This window comes from Moschus berezovskii, chromosome 9 (genome assembly GCF_049115385.1).
Source record: "Moschus berezovskii isolate FMDL1 chromosome 9, NW_MosBer_1.0, whole genome shotgun sequence".
NCBI lineage: Eukaryota > Metazoa > Chordata > Mammalia > Artiodactyla > Moschidae > Moschus > Moschus berezovskii.
The window spans coordinates 25,851,916-25,871,872 of record NC_142468.1 but is presented as its reverse complement, the minus strand read 5'-3'; the positions used below and the strand labels follow the sequence as shown (position 1 = coordinate 25,871,872).

General features: G+C 38.3%; 1 protein-coding gene across 15 annotated transcripts in view; it reads left to right on the top strand.

Annotated features, from left to right (window-relative positions):
- Positions 1-19,957, top strand: part of FUT8 (fucosyltransferase 8) — a 452,301-nt gene that overhangs the window by 316,124 nt on the left and 116,220 nt on the right. For 14 of the 15 annotated variants that reach the window (XM_088839526.1, XM_055437108.2, XM_055437112.2 and 11 more), the window contains 2 exons: positions 7,506-7,621; positions 7,735-7,900. In XM_088839526.1, coding sequence (XP_088695652.1) covers positions 7,506-7,621; positions 7,735-7,900 — 282 coding nt within the window. The remainder of the gene's footprint in view (positions 1-7,505; positions 7,622-7,734; positions 7,901-19,957) is intronic. The other variant, XM_055437117.2, reaches the window with a different exon arrangement.

The following is a 19,957-nucleotide window of genomic DNA, read 5'->3' as shown; positions in this document are numbered from 1 at the left end:
ATGGTTGGATGGGGCCTCAAGCTGTGCCCCCTGACTTGATGACACCATTGGCAAGACTCTGTATTCAGTTAAAGCCATACACAGAGCTCTATGATCAGATGGGAACTCAGGGTGTACTCCTAGATCAGATTGGGACATACACTGTGCCCCAAAACTGGGCGGGCCTTTAGGCTGGGTTTTGTAATTTAGAAGGCTTTGCTGTTTGACAGTCTCTTGCTGGGCTTCTAGGCCAGGTAGGCTGCCAGTTGTACCCCACAGTTGGGTGGAGCTGGAGGCTATGCTCAGTGGTTGAGGGGTTGCTTTTTGGGCTCACTGGTTGGGTGGAGCCATAGGCTATGCTTTGTGATTAAGTGAGGTGGCTACTTGGGCATTCAAACTGGGTGGATTTTCAGGTCATGCTCAGCAAATGAATGGGTTGTAGGTTATGCTGTGCTGCTGTACAGCACCAAGGGCTGGTCTCCACATAGTCAGTACCAGAGGCTAGGCTTCAAAGCTGTCGAGGGACACTGTTTGGACTTCCTCAGTCAGATAGGACCAGTGGTCATGCTCTCCAGTTGGGCAGGGCTGCTGGCTTGGCTGTTTGCTTGAGTGGGCTTATAGAACAGGCTTCAGAGACCAGGGTTTCCGGTCAACTGTGAGGCTGGAGACTATTTTCAGCTCTCAGCTCTTCTGCGTGAACAGACCTACAGAATGGGCTCTGTGGCTACCTGAGGTCCCTGGCCAGGCTTCCTCGTCAGGTTGGCAGTACGCTGGGCTTCACAGTTGGGTGGGCCTGCTGACTTGCTTTCCTTCTAAGTAGGCCATAGGATGTTCTTCATGGCTGCCCACAACTGTGTGGCATCTTTTGCCAGTCTTCACTGTTGGATGGGATTGGAGGCTGTGCTTAGTGGTTGCATGTGGTCAGTGTCTTTCTTCCCTGCTTGGGTGGCCATAGGATGTGCCGAGTGACTGCCTAACATCTCAGGCCAGGCATCCTGCTCAAGGTGGGGTTGAAGGCTATGCTCATCTGTTGAGCAGGGCTGCTGACTTACTTCCCTGTATCAGCAGAGCCCTAGGATTTACTTCTTCTCCAAGACAGCCCTCTGGCTGAGGAACCAACCAGGCAGAACTGCCAGCCAAATTCCCAAACCAGCTGGGGTCATGAGCACATCTCTGCAAGAGGTCAGAGTCGCTTGGTCAGGATCTCAGTTCAGGCCCAACTAACTACTAGTAGGAATGCTGTCTGCCAAGATCTGCACACTGACTGCTGTGAGCCCCTTCCTCCTTCTCTGTCTCTAGCTGATTCTCCTAGTAGTCCCCATGAAGTACTTAAGTGGGTCTCCCAGGAAGCATCTGGAATTCTGGGGAAGCTTCGTGTCCTCTTACACTCTTCTTTTCCTACGGGAGAAACTTTAGGCCCAGGGGATCTCTTCAGTGCAGCTGGTGGGGCTTGGGGTCAGGTAGATGGTCAAAGTGAAACCGTTCTCTTGCTCTTCTAATGCTCTTTTTCTCAGCTTTTATGGTTGAAGGGGATACTTCATACTCACCTTTTTCATTCTGGGATCTTCAAAAAGGTATCTAGTCTGTGAATAGTTGCTAGTTACTCTTTCTCGAGGAGTACTGAAGCCAAGAATCACCTATTTTGCCCTCCATCTTTCTCCAGATTCCAGTTTTATTAAACCATTGTTTCATATGTTTTATCGGAGTTTTCACTTGTTTTTGTTGTTGTCGTTCAGTCACCAAGTCATGTCTGACTCTTTGCGACCCCATGGACTGCAGCACACAAGGCCTCCCTGTCCCAGGTTTTCACTTGTTCCAGGCCTAATGATAAATCTGACCTCTGTTACTTCATCTTGACCAGAAGATATTCCATATATCTTTTTGTACAGTGGATGTAATAAAACATTCAGTTACCTAAATATTCAGGTAAAGAGATTGTTCTTACAGATTTACTCCTTTCTGTATGGGATTTGGAAAGAAAAACCCTTATTGTTTTCATCTTTTGCATTGACTTCTCTATTACTTTTCTTTATCTATAGTTTATCCATAGTTGGATTACATTATTGCATATAATAATGTAATATAAATCACTAATTTTCTGTTCTATTAGAATTAGATTGGATTTATTACTTAATGGAACTCTGCTGAAAAGACCTTATGCTGTTTTTTCATGCCTGTTTTCCCCTAACATTATTCCATCAAAGTATGAAGAAATGAGATAAAAAGGAGAACCTGAACATATCTTTTTGTTGACTGAAATTTTGTATCACTAAAATGTATTCTGGAAAAGGACATCCGAATCCTATGGTTTATTGCTGCCATAATAAATTACAAGAGGTGGTAATTTTATTTTGTTTTCAAATTATTTCCTACAAACCAGCCATCTAATTCAGAAAGCGATTAAGAGCCAAGTTTTAAAAATTATGTACCAGGAAATGCCTCATTTATGAATGTATATGTATTTGTGCTCATAAACTGGGTAATTGTGCACCTAACAACTCTCTTCATTTTACCATTATTCTGTTGTTTGTATACAAATGAAGCTTTTTTAAATTCAAATTCTGTAGCCTGGAACATTCATGATTAGTGGATGACTATCATTTCTGCTTCTGTTCAGTGTTAATGCATACAATTTCATGTGAAATTATAGAATATTTTATTTACTCTGGTATAACTGTAGTTTCCTTGGTGGCTCAGATGGTAAAGTGTCTGCCTGCAATGCGGGAGACCCGGGTTCGATCCCTGGGTTGGAAGATCCCCTGGAGAAGGAAATGGCAGCCCACTCTAGTACTGTTGCCTGGAAAATCCCATGGGCGAAGGAGACTGGTAGACTACAGTCCATGGGGTCGCAAAGAGTTGGACATGACTGAGAAACTTCACTTTCTTTCTTTCTTTATAACTGTAACAAGAGCTTCTTTACTAAGCATTCATTCTGAAGTTAATTTGGCTTTATCTGTTATATAAAAATGCTAGAAAACATACTAAAGTTTTATATTACTTTTTCATCAGGTTGATATCTAAATTTAAGTTCTGACAAGTATAGTTTAAAAATTGTTTTCCTAGAATGATTGGGATGGTACAAATAGATATCCCAGGCATTTCAAGGTTACAGCTCATCTCTAAAATGACTGAGCCCAGATACAGTAGTCCTGGTAAGGTTTATTGACGGACACTGTGCTAGCTATTTAGAGACATTTTATCATTTAAATAGATTATGGAAAAAAAAATCAGCCATTTTTTAAATTTTCTCAATATTTTTCCAAAAGTATATATGCATATTTATATATATGTATGTAAATATGTGTGTATTAGTTTACTATTGCTGCTGTAACATGTAACCATAAACTTTTTGGCCTAAAATAATATAAATTTATTATCTTACAGTTTGGGAAGTCAGAAATGAGTTACATGGAACCAAAACCTAGGTGTCTGTGGGGCCACATTCACTAGAGAAACTCCAGGGGAGAATCCTTGCCTTTCAGTTCAGTTCAGTTCACTTCAGTCGCTCAGTTGTGTCCGACTCTCCGCGACCCCATGAATCACAGCACGCCAGGCCTCCCTGCCCATCACCAACTCCCGGAGTACACTCAAACTCATGTCCACAGAGTCGGTGATGCCATCCAGCCATCTCATTTTTGGTCGTCCCCTTCTCCTCCCGCCCCCAACCTTTCCTAGCATCAGACTCTTTTCCAGTGAGTCAACTTGTCGCATGAGGTGGCCAAAGTATTGCAGTTTCAGCTTCAGCATCAGTCCTTCCAATGAACACCCAGGATTGATCTCCTTTAGAATGGACTGGTTGGATCTCCTAGCAGTCCAAGGGACTCTCGAGAGTCTTCTCCAACACCACAGTTCAAAAGTATCAATTCTTCGGCGATCAGCTTTCTTCACAGTCCAACTCTCACATCCATACATGACCACGGGAAAAACCATAGCCTTGACTAGACGGACCTTTGTTGACAAAGTAATGTCTCTGCTTTTTAATATACTATCAAGGTTGGTCATAACTTTCCTTCCAAGGAGTAAGTGTCTTTTAATTTCATGGCTGCAATCAGCATCTGCAGTGATTTTGGAGCCCAAAAAAATAAAGTCTGACACTGTTTCCACTGTTTTTCCATCTATTTCCCATGAAGTGATGGGACCAGATGCCATGATCTTTGTTTGCTGAATGTTGCGCTTCAAGCCAACCTTTTCACTCTCCTCTTTCACTTTCATCAAGAGGCTTTTGAGTTCCTCTTCACTTTCTGCCATAAGGGTAGTGTCATCTGCATAACTGAGGTTATTGATATTTCTCCTAGCAATCTTGATTCCAGCTTGTGCTTCTTCCAGCCCAGCGTTCCTCGTGATGTACTCTGCATATAAGTTAAATAAGCAAGGTGACAATATACAGCCTTGACGTACTCCTTTTCCTATTTGGAACCAGTCTGTTGTTCCATGTACAGTTCTGACTGTTGCTTCCTGACCTGTATATTGGTTTCTTAAGAGACAGGTCAGGTGGTCTGGTATTCCCATCTCTTTCAGAATTTTCCACAGTTTATTGTGATCCACACAGTCAAAGGCTTTGGCATAGTCAATGAAGCAGAAATAGATGTTTTTCTGGAACTCTCTTGCTTTCTCCATGATCCAGTGGATGTTGACAATTTGATCTCTGGTTTCTCTGCCTTTTGTAAAACCTGCTTGAACATCTGGGAGTTCACGGTTCACATATTGCTGAAGCCTGGCTTGGAGAATTTTGAGCATGACTTTACTAGCATGTGAGATGAGTACAATTGTGCGGTAGTTTGAGCATTCTTTGGCATTGCCTTTCTTTGGGATTGGAATGAAGACTGACCTTTTCCAGTCCTGGGGCCACTGCTGAGTTTTCCAAATTTGCTGGCATATTGAGTGCAGCACTTTCACAGCATCATCTTTCAAGATTTGAAATAGCTTAACTGGAATTCCATCACCTCCACTAGCTTTGTTCGTAGTGATGCTTTCTAAGGCCCACTTGACTTCACATTCCAAGAGGTCTGGCTCTAGGTCAGTGATCACATTATCGTGACTATCTTGGTCGTGAAGATCTTTTTTGTACAGTTTTTCTGTGTATTCTTGCCACCTCTTCTTAATATCTTCTGCTTCTGTTAGGTCCAAACCATTTCTGTCCTTTATCGAGCCCATCTTTGCATGAAATGTTCCCATGGAATCTCTAATTTTCTTGAAGACATCTATTGTTTTTCCTTTTCTGTTGTTTTCCTCTATATCTTTGCATTGATCACTGAGGAAGGCTTTCTTATCTCTCCTTGCTATTCTTTGGAACTCTGCATTCAGATGCTTATATCTTTCCTTTTCTCCTTTGCTTTTTGCTTCTCTTCTTTTCACAGCTATTTGTAAGGCCTCCTCTCCTCAGACAGACATTTTGATTTTTTGCATTTCTTTTCCTTGGGGATGGTCTTGATCCCTGTCTCCTGTACAGTGTCACGAACCTCCGTCCAGAGTTCATCAGGCACTCTATCAGATCTAGTCCCTTAAATCTATTTCTCACTTCCACTGTATAATCATAAGGGATTTGATTGAGGTCATATCTGAATGGTCTAGTGGTTTTCCCTACTTTGGTCAATTTCAGTCTGAATTTGGCAATAAGGAGTTCATGATCTGAGCCACAGTCAGCTCCTGGTCTTGTTTTTGCTAACTGTATACAGCTTCTCCATCTTTGGTTGCAAAGAATATAATCAGTCTGATTTTGGTGTTGACCATCTGGTGATGTCCATGTGTAGAGTCTTCTCTTGTGTTGTTGGAAGAGGGTTTTTACTATGACCAGTGCATTCTCTTGGCCAAACTCTATTAGCCTTTGCCCTGCTTCATTCCGTGCTCCAAGGCCAAATTTGCCTGTTACTCCAGGTGTTTCTTGACTTCCTACTTTTGCATTCCAGTCCCCTATAATGAAAAGGACATCTTTTTTGGGTGTTAGTTCTAAAAGGTCTTATAAGTCTTCATAGAACCATTCAACTTCGGCTTCTTCAGCATTACTGGTTGGGGCATAGGCCTGGATTACTATAATATTGAATGGTTTGCCTTGGAAACAAACAGAAATCATTCTGTCGTTTTTAAGATTGCCTCCAAGTACTGCATTTCGGACTCTTTTGTTGACCATGATGGCTACTCCATTTCTTCTAAGGGATTCCTGCCCACAGTAGTAGATATAATGGTCATCTGAGTTAAATTCACCCATTCCAGTCCATTTTAATTCACTGATTCCTAGAATGTCGATGTTCACTCTTGCCATCTCCTGTTTGACCACTTCCAATTTGCCTTGATTCATGGACCTAACATTCCAGGTTCCTATGCAATATTGCTCTTTACAGCACCGGACCTTGCTTCTATCACCGGTCACATCCACAACTGGGTATTGGTTTTGCTTTTGCTCCATCCCTTTATTCCTTCTAGAGTTATTTCTCCACTGATCTCCAGTAGCATACTGGGCACCTACTGACCTGGGGAATTCCTCATTCAGTAGCCTATCATTTTGCCCTTTGATCCTTGCCTTTACCAGCTCCTAAAGATGCCTTTCTTGCATTTGTTGCTCATGACCCATTCCTCCATCTTCAAAGCAATAGGCATGACCTTCCCCTCTTTTGTAATAAAATTTCCTCTACTCCCCTCTTATAAGAACACTTGTGGTTACAATTTATGGCTCTCTTGGGTAATCCAAGCCTATTTCCCCTTCACAGTATTCTTAATCACACATATAGTTTTCTGTCACCTAAGATAGCATTACAGATTCTAGGATTAGGATGTGAATATCTTTTATGGCAAAATTGGAGTATAGAATACTGTCAAAAGTCACATAAAAGCAAAATATGTATAGTTTGGAAAAAAGTTGTATAGGTTGATAATATAAGCAAGAAATCCTGGAGTTCCTCTGCTATGTTCCAACATTTTATATGGTTGACTGGTAGTTTTCATTCCCGACATAAACAGGACATTAACCATGAGGTGTTTTTTCTGGTATTCTTCATCTTCAATTCTTGTCTTTCCAAAACCAATGCTTAGTAATCTAAGGTTATAAGTTCATGAACTGGAGCACAGGTTTACATGGCCTGATATTGTGATTAATTTAGAAATAATTTGTATTTGATATTTGAACATAGACACATTTTCAATTACATGCTTTCATACTCCTTTTAAGCCTTTTTTTCACCCTCTCCATCAACTTTGTTTTTTTCAACACTAGTGAAAGAATTGATCACTTTGGCACTAATGGTGTTATTCAGAGTAGTATGATGAGTTTTTAGGAGACAGTTCTAAAGTTTCCTTAATTCTTCAAAGATCATACATCTCTGAACTAGATTATTTTTTTCTGTGTTCAGTATCATTCCAGTGTTTATGTCTTACCCTTACCTTTGGAGAAAAAATTTCATTTGGTACTTCTAATATGCGTTATGGTCCAGTGATTTCTAGAGTTACCAATAAATATGTTTTAGCAAAGTAAGCGTGTGTTTTCTTGCATAATGTATAAACTAAATGTTTATGTTTTCTTCCTTGAACTGCAGAATACCAGAAGGCCCCATTGATCAGGGGCCAGCTTCAGGAAGGATTCGTGCTTTAGAAGAGCAGCTTGTGAAGGCCAAAGAACAGATTGAAAATTATAAGAAACAAACTAGAAATGGTAGGTAATCATACGTTGTTTCTCCTTTTCAATATACTGATATTAGTACAAATAATTGAACGTTTCCTTTCATCAGAATGTTGGAAATGCTAATACTTTCCATTGCTTGACAGCAGGTTTGGGGAAGGATCATGAAATCCTAAGGAGGAGGATTGAAAATGGAGCTAAAGAGCTTTGGTTTTTTTTACAAAGTGAGTTGAAGAAATTAAAGAATTTAGAAGGAAATGAACTCCAAAGACATGCAGATGAATTTCTGTCAGATTTGGGACATCATGAAAGGTACTTCCTTTACATTTCTTTTGGGATTTAGTAAAGATTATAATCTAAGAATGGGAAATGGAAACCTTTGTTAATCTCCCTGCTGAAAGGTAAATGATACCTTCCATGCTGGGAAAGATTGAGGGCAGGAGGAGAAGGGGACAACAGAGGGTGAGATGGTTGGATGGCATCACTGACTCAATGGACATGAGTTTGGGTAAACTCCAGGAATTGGTGATGAACAGGGAGGCCTGGCATGCTGCAGTTCATGGGGTCCCAAAGAGTCGGACACAACTGAGCGACTGAACTGAACTGAATGTTTAGAAGCAATAGAGTGCCTGAGGGCTCAATGGATGGTAATCTCCGAATGTAGTTCATCACCAGAAAATATTATTTTAAATGAATTTCTAGAAATCTTTATGCCTTGAATAAACTCCGAAGGTAGTGCTCAGTCAGCTAGCAATACATTAAAATATCTTCCTTTAAATCTCCTTGTTTTACCACTGACATTTGAAGTGGAGTGTGCAGTTTACAGTACATTCATTGGAACACATACCGAGGCTGGCAGTTATGTTTTGAATTGAAACACTGAAAACTTTAGCAACTTTTTAAGATTTCTAGTGAAAGGTTAATAAGTTTTTGATAAAAAGGAGCGTTCTGTTAATTGCTTCCATTTAGTTGCTAGAAAGAAGAACCTAAAATCTGCCTAGTTAAGTTTGTTTCACCTGGTTGCACATTTCTGAAAATGTGAAGTTTATCTTCCATGGCAAAGGACACATTTTGGTCTGGTGTATTCATGCAAAACAAAATGTATCTGAGAATCTGTTTAGATATGTAAAACCTGTCCGTAGGCCTATTATATTTGCAAGTCTATATTCCCAGTAGGATTCTGATGGCAATTACTGTCTCATTAGTGAACAACAAAAGAAAAATTGTTGTATTAACACAGCCTACCACTGTGAAGAGGAAAAGAATTACCCCACAACCTAGAGATTCATATATATTAACATATCAGCAATATTGTAGTTATTTTGAAATATTGCTTTGCTGTTTTAAGTGAAATTACAAATAAAATCTGTCAGTTTATTGGAATCATTTTAGTATTAGTGAATCTGTAGCAGTTTAAGATAGCATAAATTTCAAGGGGCATTGATTTACTAGGCCACAGATTCAGCGGTCCCTTTGAAATTTTTGCCTAACTTGCAGTCAGGCCATACTTAGACCTTTAAACCAAATATGGACTGATTCTGTCCTTAATGCTTATTCACCCTAAGCTGATTCTGGGCACCAAGATTCTGTTAATTGGAGCTTTGTGCTTGTGTGCTTTGCTTATTGCAGTTTTTTTGGGAAAATGCAGATCTGAAGAGGATTTGAGTTGGGCAGACTATATGGTATTTTAAAGGATAAATTTTGGCTCTTCTGATAGAATATTTAATTTTAAAGTTTGAGTGATTTAATTACTTGAAAATTTCATTTTTTCAGTTCAGTTCAGTAGCTCAGTCATGTCTGACTCTTTGTGACCCCATGGACTGTAGCATGCCAGGCTTTCCTGTCCATCACCAACTCCCAGAGCTTGCTGAAACTCATATCCATCGAGTCGGAGATGCTATTTTATTTTTTTGCCTTTTCCAAATTAAAGTGATTATTTAAAAATTATTTTGTGACTGTATGTAGGAATTGAAAAAATATGTGGAAATAAAAAATGATGGACCCTGAAAAGTTTATGTAAATCAATGTTAATTTTTTTGTGAATTGAGTTCAGTCTTAAATACATTTTGTTTCTTGACACTGCCTTTTAGTAAATGTTAAGTAATAATATTTTGCTGAAAGGAAAAAAGGAAAGAGACCCAAAATACCCAGTTTCTTTTGCTGTCTTAAGCAGAGCTTATAATGAACTTGGGATACAACTTCACAGGGTAGTAATTTAACTCCAGGCAGCCAGATTAGAATGCCATATTACAAATAATGAACAAAGGACAACCAAAAATTAGAGAAATTACCTTTAAAGTAATGAATGTACAAATAGAGAAGATTTGTATGTATGTAGCATATGCCATCCTACTGTTAATTTCCAAGATGTTTAAGTATAAGAATTAAAATAGACCTTTGTCTCTGGTGATTTTTACATGACACAAAATCCCCATTTTCTTTTTATGCTGGCCCAAAGTATACAAGTGGTCTCTGGACTGAAAGTCTATGTTCTCTGAAAAATTAGAGGTTGAGTCTATCAGTTTTCTTGTTCAGATTTCCCTTTGAATCACTCATCATTTTTTGTTCAGAAAGACATCAGTTATAGTGAAATTACTTATAGTCTTTTGTTTTTTCAGAAGAACTTTCTTTATGTTTTAAAATTTTGTTCTCATAGAAACTCTGATCTCCTTTTTTTTTCACTTTCTAAATCAACTTTATTGTGTCATAATTTACTTACAATGAGAGATACATAATGTAGTCTATAGTTCTGTGGGTTTTGACGAATGCTCCTAGTTTTATAACGATCACTGCAATCAAGATACAGAATTGCTACTACCCTAGAAAATTCCTTCTGCTCCTTTATAGTCAGCACCTTCCCACCCCCAACTCCAGTCCCTTACAGTCACCAAATCAGTATCCTGTTCCTATAATTTTGCCATTTCCAGAATTTTATGTAAATGGAATCATACTATGTAGATTTTTGAATGTTGTTTCTTTCCCTTGGCATAATACGTGTGGGATTCACACATGTTGTAAGAAAAATAGAAGTCGCAGAACTTGGAGACTGATCCAGGGTAGGGAGATGGGGGACTCAAAAGTAATTGAGGACTTTGTATTTTTCTGGAAGGATAGCTTTCATGAATGGAGATCATTGTTTCTTGTGTAGTAATTTGATTTTTTTTCCCTGACAAAGTGTAGTCTCCTGAAGACTAGAACTCTAAATTCAATACCTTTTCTACCCTGCAGTGCTAAGCACTCGTTATTTAGTTTGCATTCAGTAAGTTATGTCTTTTTTATTTAGTATGTGCATTCTTTATTTCACACTCTACTTTGCACCCTGTGCAAAAACAAAATCCTATTCCATCGAAAGATTTATTAATTTTGTGCAACTAAAGAAAATTATATAACTGAGGTCAAAATATTCTCTTGTAATTGAGGATCGCAAAAAGTATGAAGGGTGAGTTACGGGAGAAAAGTCATTTACTTCTAAGTATAAATCTAGAAGCCCCAATTGATTTTAACAGTGGATGCTGCAAAACAGAGTATCTGTTAGAAATCATGGAGTATATAGGAGAGGAATTGGAGGTGGGGATCTAAAGTGTTATCAGAGTCATGTTGAAAGGAAGCCTATGGGACCAGAAGAAAACCTGACATTTTGTATTTTTGTACTCAGTGCCCTTGACTTCATGTTTGATTTACTTTGGAGGATTTAAGTGATCCCTGTACCTAAAAGTAGTCATGAGACTTCAGTTATCCATGAATCACTAAAAATATAGTGTTTCCAATTTGGAGTGTAATTCTGATTCTAAGCAATGAAGTATGACCTTTCTTTGAATGTGAATGATAAAAAATAATGTTGCTTACCAGATATATCTGATCATTTGTTTATATTTCATGGACCCTGTGCTCAGTAATTTTGCATCCAAAAATATGTTGAAATTGAGGGGGGAAGAAAACCCACTTTGCCTCATCATCAACTTATTAGGGTTGTTAGAGTCAGAGAACTAGTTTAGATTTTATGTTTTATTCTATAGTGCTACTCTTCCTTGAAAGAAGAGGAGAAAAAGTAAAATGAATATGGAACATTATTTTCTTTTGATGACTGTGAGCTCTTGGTTCCAGTCTATTTATTTTACAGACAGAACTGGAAATTCAGTTTAATATTGAAAAGGAAAAAATATGTATCCTTTGTTGTTTTTACACATTTTTTCATACTCAGCTTTTGTTGTCTCTTAGGCCTTATAGTTTAATATGATAAGTGAAATTGCACATCTTTCATTTTAATTCTTAAAAAAATAATATACCATACTGAAAGTATATAAATCAGAAGTCCTTTTGTATATGTTTATTAGTGTATATTAGATTTCTTTTTATTTGTGTGAACAATATGAATGGTTTATAGCAATGTTATTATGGAAAGTATATTTTAAATAAGTCATTTCTAAGAGCAGAACTCCTTATTCAGTGAATAAATTTCCTAGAACCCTAATATAAAACACTAAATGTTGAGTAAATCACAGATATTGCAAATGTCTTCAATTGTCATACTAAGTAGAAAAATTTTAATTTCTAAACATTTTTACCTCGTAAAATCATGTCATAGATATTATGGAGATATTTGAAATTCAGTACTTATCATCTGATAAACAGAGGCATATCTCACAACAGTCTCTTCTCAACATATAGGTAAATTAGAAAGTCAGTGGGGAAGTCAAAAATGCTCTGTGCCAGTTGTTAAGAATTTTTGTGTATCGCATTACCCTAGTCTTTTTCAAGCTTCAGCAAGGTATCAAGAGCACCTGGAGGGCGTCTTAAAACACGAATTACTATCTTCCATCCTCAGAGTTCCTGATTCAGTAGGTCTGGAGTGGGGCCTGAGAATTTGTATTTCTAACATCTTCCTAAGCGATACTATTGGTCTTTGAGAACAAAGGCTTTACAGAATCCCTGGTTCTCTTTATTGGTTCGCCACTGATAGAGGCTATGTTAAGTTTCTTGGAAAATATCACATATCTATAGGTTGGTACGCCTTATCAGTAAACTGTGGGGGGAAAAAAGCTCTTTTCTTTTGCTCCCCACTTGATGCTGTTTCTTTTAGTGAGGGGACCATATTTCTTTTCTAGAATGTGGCTCTCATTGTTCATTACTCAAAATACCTACCATTAATGCAGCCTGGATTCCAAATACCATGTGGGTTTCAGCTCTCCTGAGATTTTTAGCGAAATACTGTTGACCTGATTAGCCTATTACTTGGGAGCTAGTTAATTAATATTGTTTGACTTTGAGGAGTTTTTGTTTTTTAAGAATTTAGAGGGGCTGATGGTATAATAAATACAGAGTAGAATATTATTATTACATGGTATATTGATCTCAAGCATTAATATCATTTGATCTTTCAGTTGATGATCATTCTGATGATTGTATGTGACCAGGCTTCATAGTAATACCATCACATTTACTTGATGCTTCTGATATCATTGATCATGAATTGACCCTGGCCTCTTTGAAATAGCAAGAGGGAAATCAGCAGTTTGGAATGGTTATTTTTGTCATTAGACTTGATTATTTATGTAGTAGTTTTAAGTTCAGTGCTTGGATTTATGATTTTTTAGATTTGGCCCTTAGTTTCTGAGGATATCATGGAAAGTTTTATCTTACCACCCTTTTTGCTTGTTCAGAAATACATTTCACTTAATCATTGTTGCTTTGGCTCTTTTTGTCATCTTTATGGCGCCAGAAACCAGTTTATGAAATAGTTAACTGGAGTTGCTTCTTTTTTATTTTAAACCATACCAATTGTTAAAGGACAGGAGGACTCACAGAACTGATGAGCTATTTCTGAATTAAGTTGACTGAAACTATCGAGAAGCAGCCTAGTAAAGTAGCAGTCTCATTGCTCCTGCCTGGTTTGTATCATCTCATTACCAGTAATTTGTAAAGCAGCTTTGCTAAAGACTGAGAACAGCTACTTTTCCCAAATGATGAATGATACTTACGACTGATTAAGCTGATTAGCTTTTTGCTACTGTAGGGGAATATGTAACAAAAATACTTCAAATCAGGCAAGGGGTGCAATATCTGACTGGTTATAGGGGATTGCTGCTGCTGCTGCTGCTGCTAAGTCACTTCAGTCGTGTCCGACTCTGTGTGACCCCATAGACGGCAGCCCACCAGGCTCCCCCGTCCCTGGGATTCTCCAGGCAAGAACATGGGAGTGGGTTGCCATTTCCTTCTCCAATGTGTGAAAGTGAAAAGTGAAGTCGCTCAGTCATGTCCGACCCCCAGCGACCCCATGGACTGCAGCCCACCAGGTTCCTCCATCCATGGGATTTTCTAGGCAATAGTACTGGAGTGGCTTGCCATTGCCTTCTCCTATAGGGTATTATTGGTAGGTTAATATCTCACAGGTTTATTTGATTAGAATTGCTAGTCATAACCATTATGGTCCAATAGCTTGTTTTTTTCCTCTCTTTATAAAGTAGACTCTCCTCAACTGTCTTTGAAAGGTCCAAGAACTGAAATTTTCATTCTTGAATAGTTAAGTTTTGTGAACCTTCAAATCTGTCATTCTTTGTGCTTTATTTTATTATATACATACACTTAATTTTTTTCACTTGTGTTTTGATCCTTACATGAAGCTGGAATATAATTCCAGTATGTAATTCTTTCTCCAGTTTTTAGTATCTTTAGGCAAAATCTTTTTGTATGACTGTTTTCCTACTAAGGAATTTAGTGATACTAGATATCACTGGATACTATCTAGTGATACTAGAACATTCCTCTTAATGTCCTTGGACAAAGGGAGACATTGTCATATGAAGTTACTCTTATTCGGCTTGTTACTGAATTTCTATCAGCCAGATTGTGATTCTCCATCTTCTTTAAGGGAACATTCTGTCCTGAAATAAAATTTGCATTGGAAGGAGAATCTGGTGGAAAAGTGTGTCTCGTCTAATGGCCCTAACTCTTGTTTTGCCTGTCCCCACCTTACATCTCCTTGGATGTGGTTTCCAAGCTCAAAAAAATTTTTTTACATTAAAAAAACTTACTAAGGATATCCTATGTGCCAGTCACTGTGATAAAGGCTCTCTATTCATTTTCTTGTTTTATCAACATAACAGGAGACACAAAAGACACAGGTTCGATCCCTGGGTCAGGAAGTTACCCTGGAGAAGGAAACGGCAACCCACTCCAGTATTCTTGCCTGGAAAATTCCATGGACAAGGAACCTGGCGGGCTACAGTCCAAGGGGTTGCAAAGAGTCAGACACGACTGAGCATGCACGAGCAATACTATATGGCAAACCTCCCTATTTTATGAGCAATACTGTGTGGCGAACCTCCTTATTTTATAAAAAAAGCTATACTCAGGCCTAGAGAATTTAGATAGCTTATGCAATTAAGTAGCAGAGCTGTTCTATCTAAATTTCTTTCTCTTAATTGCTAAATACTTCTCTGAGCTTTATTTTTCTCTTCCACACATGGATATATAATTCCTGCAATAGTAGCATTGTGATGATTAAATGTGGGAAAATATATAAAATACTTTCCACAGTCACTGACACATTGTAGAATCTGGTAGACTGTAGTCAGACCTGCCCAAGGAAAGTCCCATAGAGGATATATATAGAAAATTCCTAGATCCTGCAAGGAAGGCACTATTAAGGGGAGATTGTCACAGTGCTCAACAGGAAGAATTTTAGGGTCTGAAACCTAAACATAAGCCTAGTGGAGCTCACTCACCAAATAGCATAATTATTGCCTTATGTGGTAGTATGAGCTGTTGTTATTGCTGCCCTTCTGGACTCCCCTCTGCCCGTGTTGGGGTGTCAGAATGGCAGTATTCTAAAATTCCTCCTGAGACAACATGGGAGGCATTGGGAGCACTGTCTGCCTTTTTGTCTACTGGTCACAGTTTTATCCTTTGCACTGTTTGCTTCTGCCCCAGGAGCAAACCAAAGTATTGCCCCTGATGCATCTTGACCTGTGGATTAGGTTTCATGGTGTACCCTCCCTTAGTCACATTTGCTTTCAGTTCAGTTCAGTCACTCAGTCGTGTCCAACTCTTTGCGACCCCATGAACCACAGCACGCCAGGCCTCCCTGCCCCTCACCAACTCCCGGAGTACACCCAAACCCATGTCCATTGAGTCGGTGATGCCATCCAACCATCTCATCCTCTGTCATCCCCTTCTCCTCCTGCCCTCAGTCTTTCACAGCATCAGGGTCTTTTCCAGTGAGTCAGCTCTTCGCATCAGGTGGCCAAAGTATTGGAGTTCAGTGTCAATATCAGTCCTTCCAATGAACACCCAGGACTGATCTCCTTTTAATAAATGCCAGTTCCTTCACCTTGGTCTTTTCTTGCTTGAATTACATCTTCTGTGCCAGCTGTCTGGGGGAGTTTCCCTCTTCAGCATTTTGAATCAGGTATAAACAGTACTCTGCTTGTGGTTCTTCACTGGCATAATTGAGAGAGACTTGAACATTTTAAAACAGTCTTGTGAATATTAATATGTATAAAAATAGGAAAATTAACAGCAAACATAAAGAATATAAATGTAGGCCAGCTTTGGAAGAAGTGTTTGATATTTGTCATAGCTGACAAATATCAAACTCTTGCTCTTAGAGTCACAAATGTTTGTCTGGTCTATCACTTATCTTCAGACATGTGTATTCTACCCTCAAATGACCAGTGCTGTTCTTCTGGTTCTTTGCTTGGATTTGTATTGATATTTCCCAGGCTTTAATACCTCAGGACTTTAGATTCACCATCCACCTCCTAGATTTTTGGTAATCTTCATAGTCAAAACCAAGTCAGCCAGATTATCCCAGCTTTTGGGACACTTCCAGGATATTTGATTTTAGGATCGAGTCACTGAAAATCCAGAATGTCTGTGGAATGGTTTTCAGGCACCATGTTTCCCAGTAATGGTCTGAGAAACTGAATCTTTCTATTTGATTGTCCTCATGTCTTTGGATAACAGGTGACAAATTTTGCAAGATGGTAACTTCTAAACATTGTTGGATTAGCAAAGAACTACAGTTGACCCTTTAAAAAATGTGGAGGTTTGGGACATCAATCCACTGCACAGTCAAAAATTCATATTTTGACTTCCCTAAAATGTCACTAATAAATAGCCTTCTATTGACCAGAACCCTTACTGATAACGTAAACTGTTGATTAACCCATGCTTTGTATGTTGTGTATCAATATTACGTACTGTAGTCTTACAATTAAGTAAACTAGAGAAAAGGAAATGTTATTAAGGAAATCATAAAGAAAATACATTTACAGTACTGTACTATTGTACTGTACTATCAATATTCTGTAATATTGATACCAGAAGTTTATGTCCTCTGTTTATAAGATGAATTGTCTCTCAGTAGCTTCTGAAGTGATTTAGCAGCAGCAGCGGCAGCAGCTTCATCTATACTGTTTTATAAGATACAAAACACTATAGGTATTATACATATTATAGTAGAAAGCAAAAATGAAAAGATAGCATAAAAATTCATTTATTTACAGCTATAACAATACATGTATTATACCTGTATCAACAATGATTGCTTTAAAGGAGGAATATAATCAATATAATTGCTTTGTGGTAGCCTAGACTATACACTAATAAATGAATTGTTATAAAATTTTTATAGCAAAGAGTTTTACAGTCATATACATAACACAGTATTAGAAATATTACTTTTTTAAAAAACCTATGATAATAAGCTAACATGCAGTTTCTCTAATTATGAAGACGGAATACTCTATTATAATTCTTTGAAAGCAAAGTTGTAAAACAGTAAGAAAACTAGCACATTATTAATTTTATATTAAATATCATTCACTTTATGCCTATGTAAGCATGGATGAGTACCAGCATATATTTTACACATTTATGATACATCTTTTTCTCAAATTTTTTTTTTGCTGTTTCCATAGTATGTGGTTTGTTGGAAAAATTTTTTCAGATTATGAATATTTATTTTAAAAAACCTGCATATAACTAGACTACTTGAACAGTTCAAATTGTGTTGTTCAAGGGCCAACTGTAGGTTGAATTTAAAATCATTTCCTGGACTTGTCTTCTTTATGTGATATGCGTGGGGAGGCCAAGAAAAAATGATTTTACAAAGCAAGCTCAACTTAGTTGACTATAGAAATAGAGTGACTTATTTTGTGATTCTGACTGCATCGTCGTAAAAAATTAGTGTCCTTTTTTTTTGGTCTTTGGTCTTCTAGTTATCAGATTGGTTATTCCACTTTCTTGACAGAGATTGAGATAAATATGAATAATTGATTGCTAAGACTTAGTACTGATGTTGCTTGGTAAAAACATTAACTTTTATGTTTTCTAATTTATTAAAAAATACAGAGATCAGCTTTCATTCCCAGTGGTAAAGTAATGATTAGATTACTATGACATGAAAGCATAAACCATGCCAATTTTTATATTTCAAAGAATTTTCCCCTCTAAATTATACCTAATATAGTTTTTACCTGCTTGAGACTGTATAGTGATTGTCATGGAATGTATTGCTATTTGTCTGTGTGTATGTGAATTTCCTTTATTCCTTCGACATTTGCTGATAGACTGCTTATTTATCCTGCTGTATTATTACCTCTCCAGAAACAACACTGTTATTTATAGTTGAGATTTGCAATAAAAATTGTGATTACTCCTATTTAATGGGTAGGAAAAAGCAAATGACCATGTTTGGATATGATGAAACCTATGAAATGTAAAATATAATAAGAGAGTAATGAAAAAAAGACCTTATAAAACCGAGAAAATAATTTAATTAAAATTCAGGAACCCTATAACACCTTAGTTAAAGACATCTCCTGTTTCCATGATCAAGTCACACAATTTCATACGAGTGGTGACTTTTCCCCTAGCAACTATAAAATGATATTGTAGGCTACATGATAGTCCATAGGGGCATCAGTTTTGTAATCTGAAGAAAACCCGAACCTCTGTTCAGTGTACAAGACTGTAAGTCAATTTCTTCAGTTCAGTTCAGTCGCTCAGTCGTGTCTGACTCTGCGATCCCATGAATCACAGCACGCCAGGCCTCCCTATCCATCACCAACTCCCAGAGTTCACTCAAACTCATGTCCATCGAGTCGGTGATGCCATCCAGCCATCTCATTCTCTGTCGTCCCCATCTCCTCCCACCCCCAATCCCTCCTAGCATCAGATTCTTTTCCAGTGAGTCAGCTCGTCGCATGAGATGGCCAAAGTATTGGAGTTTCAGCTTTAGCATCAGTCCTTCCAATGAACACCCAGGATCGTTCTCCTTTAGAATGGACTTGTTCGATCTCCTTGCAGTCCAAGGGACTCTCAAGAGTCTTCTCCAACACCACACTTCAAAAGCATCAATTCTTCGGCAATCAGCTTTCTTCACAGTCCAACTCTCACATCCATACATGACCACGGGAAAAACCATGGCCTTGACTAGACGGACCTTGGTTGGCAAAGTAATGTCTCTGCTTTTTAATATGCTATCTAGGTTGGTCATAACTTTCCTTCCAAGGAGTAAGCGTCTTTTAATTTCATGGCTGCAATCAGCATCTTCAGTGATTTTTGGAGCCCCCAAAAATAAAGTCTGACACCGTTTCCACTGTTTCCCCATCTATTTCCCATGAAGTGATGGGACCAGATGCCATGATCTTCGTTTTCTGAATGTTGCGCTTCAAGCCAAACTTTTTCACTCTCCTCTTTCACTTTCATCAAGAGGCCTTTGAGTTCCTCTTCACTTTCTGCCATAAGGGTGGTGTCATCTGCATATCTGAGGTTATTGATATTTCTCCCAGCAATCTTGATTCCAGCTTGTGCTTCTTCCAGCCCAGCGTTCCTCATGATGTACTCTGCATAGAAGTTAAATAAGCAAGGTGACAATATACAGCCTTGACGTACTCCTTTTCCTATTTGGAACCAGTCTGTTGTTCCATGTACAGTTCTGACTGTTGCTTCCTGACCTGCATACAGGTTTCTCAAGAGGCAGGTCAGGTGGTCTGGTATTCCCATCTCTTTCAGAATGTTCCACAGTTTATTGTGATCCACACAGTCAAAAGCTTTGGCATAGTCATTGAAGCAGAAATAGATGTTTTTCTGCAACTCTCTTGCTTTCTCCATGATCCAGCGGATGTTGGCAATTTGATCTCTGGTGCCTCTGCCTTTTCTAAAACCAACTTAAACATCTGGAAGTTCACGGTTCACATATTGCTGTAGCCTGACTTGGAGAATTTTGAGCATGACTTTACTAGCGTGTGAGATGAGTGCAATTGTGCAGTAATTTGAGCATTCTTTGGCATTGCCTTTCTTTGGGATTGGAATGAAGACTGACCTTTTCCAGTCCTGGGGCCACTGCTGAGTTTTCCAAATTTG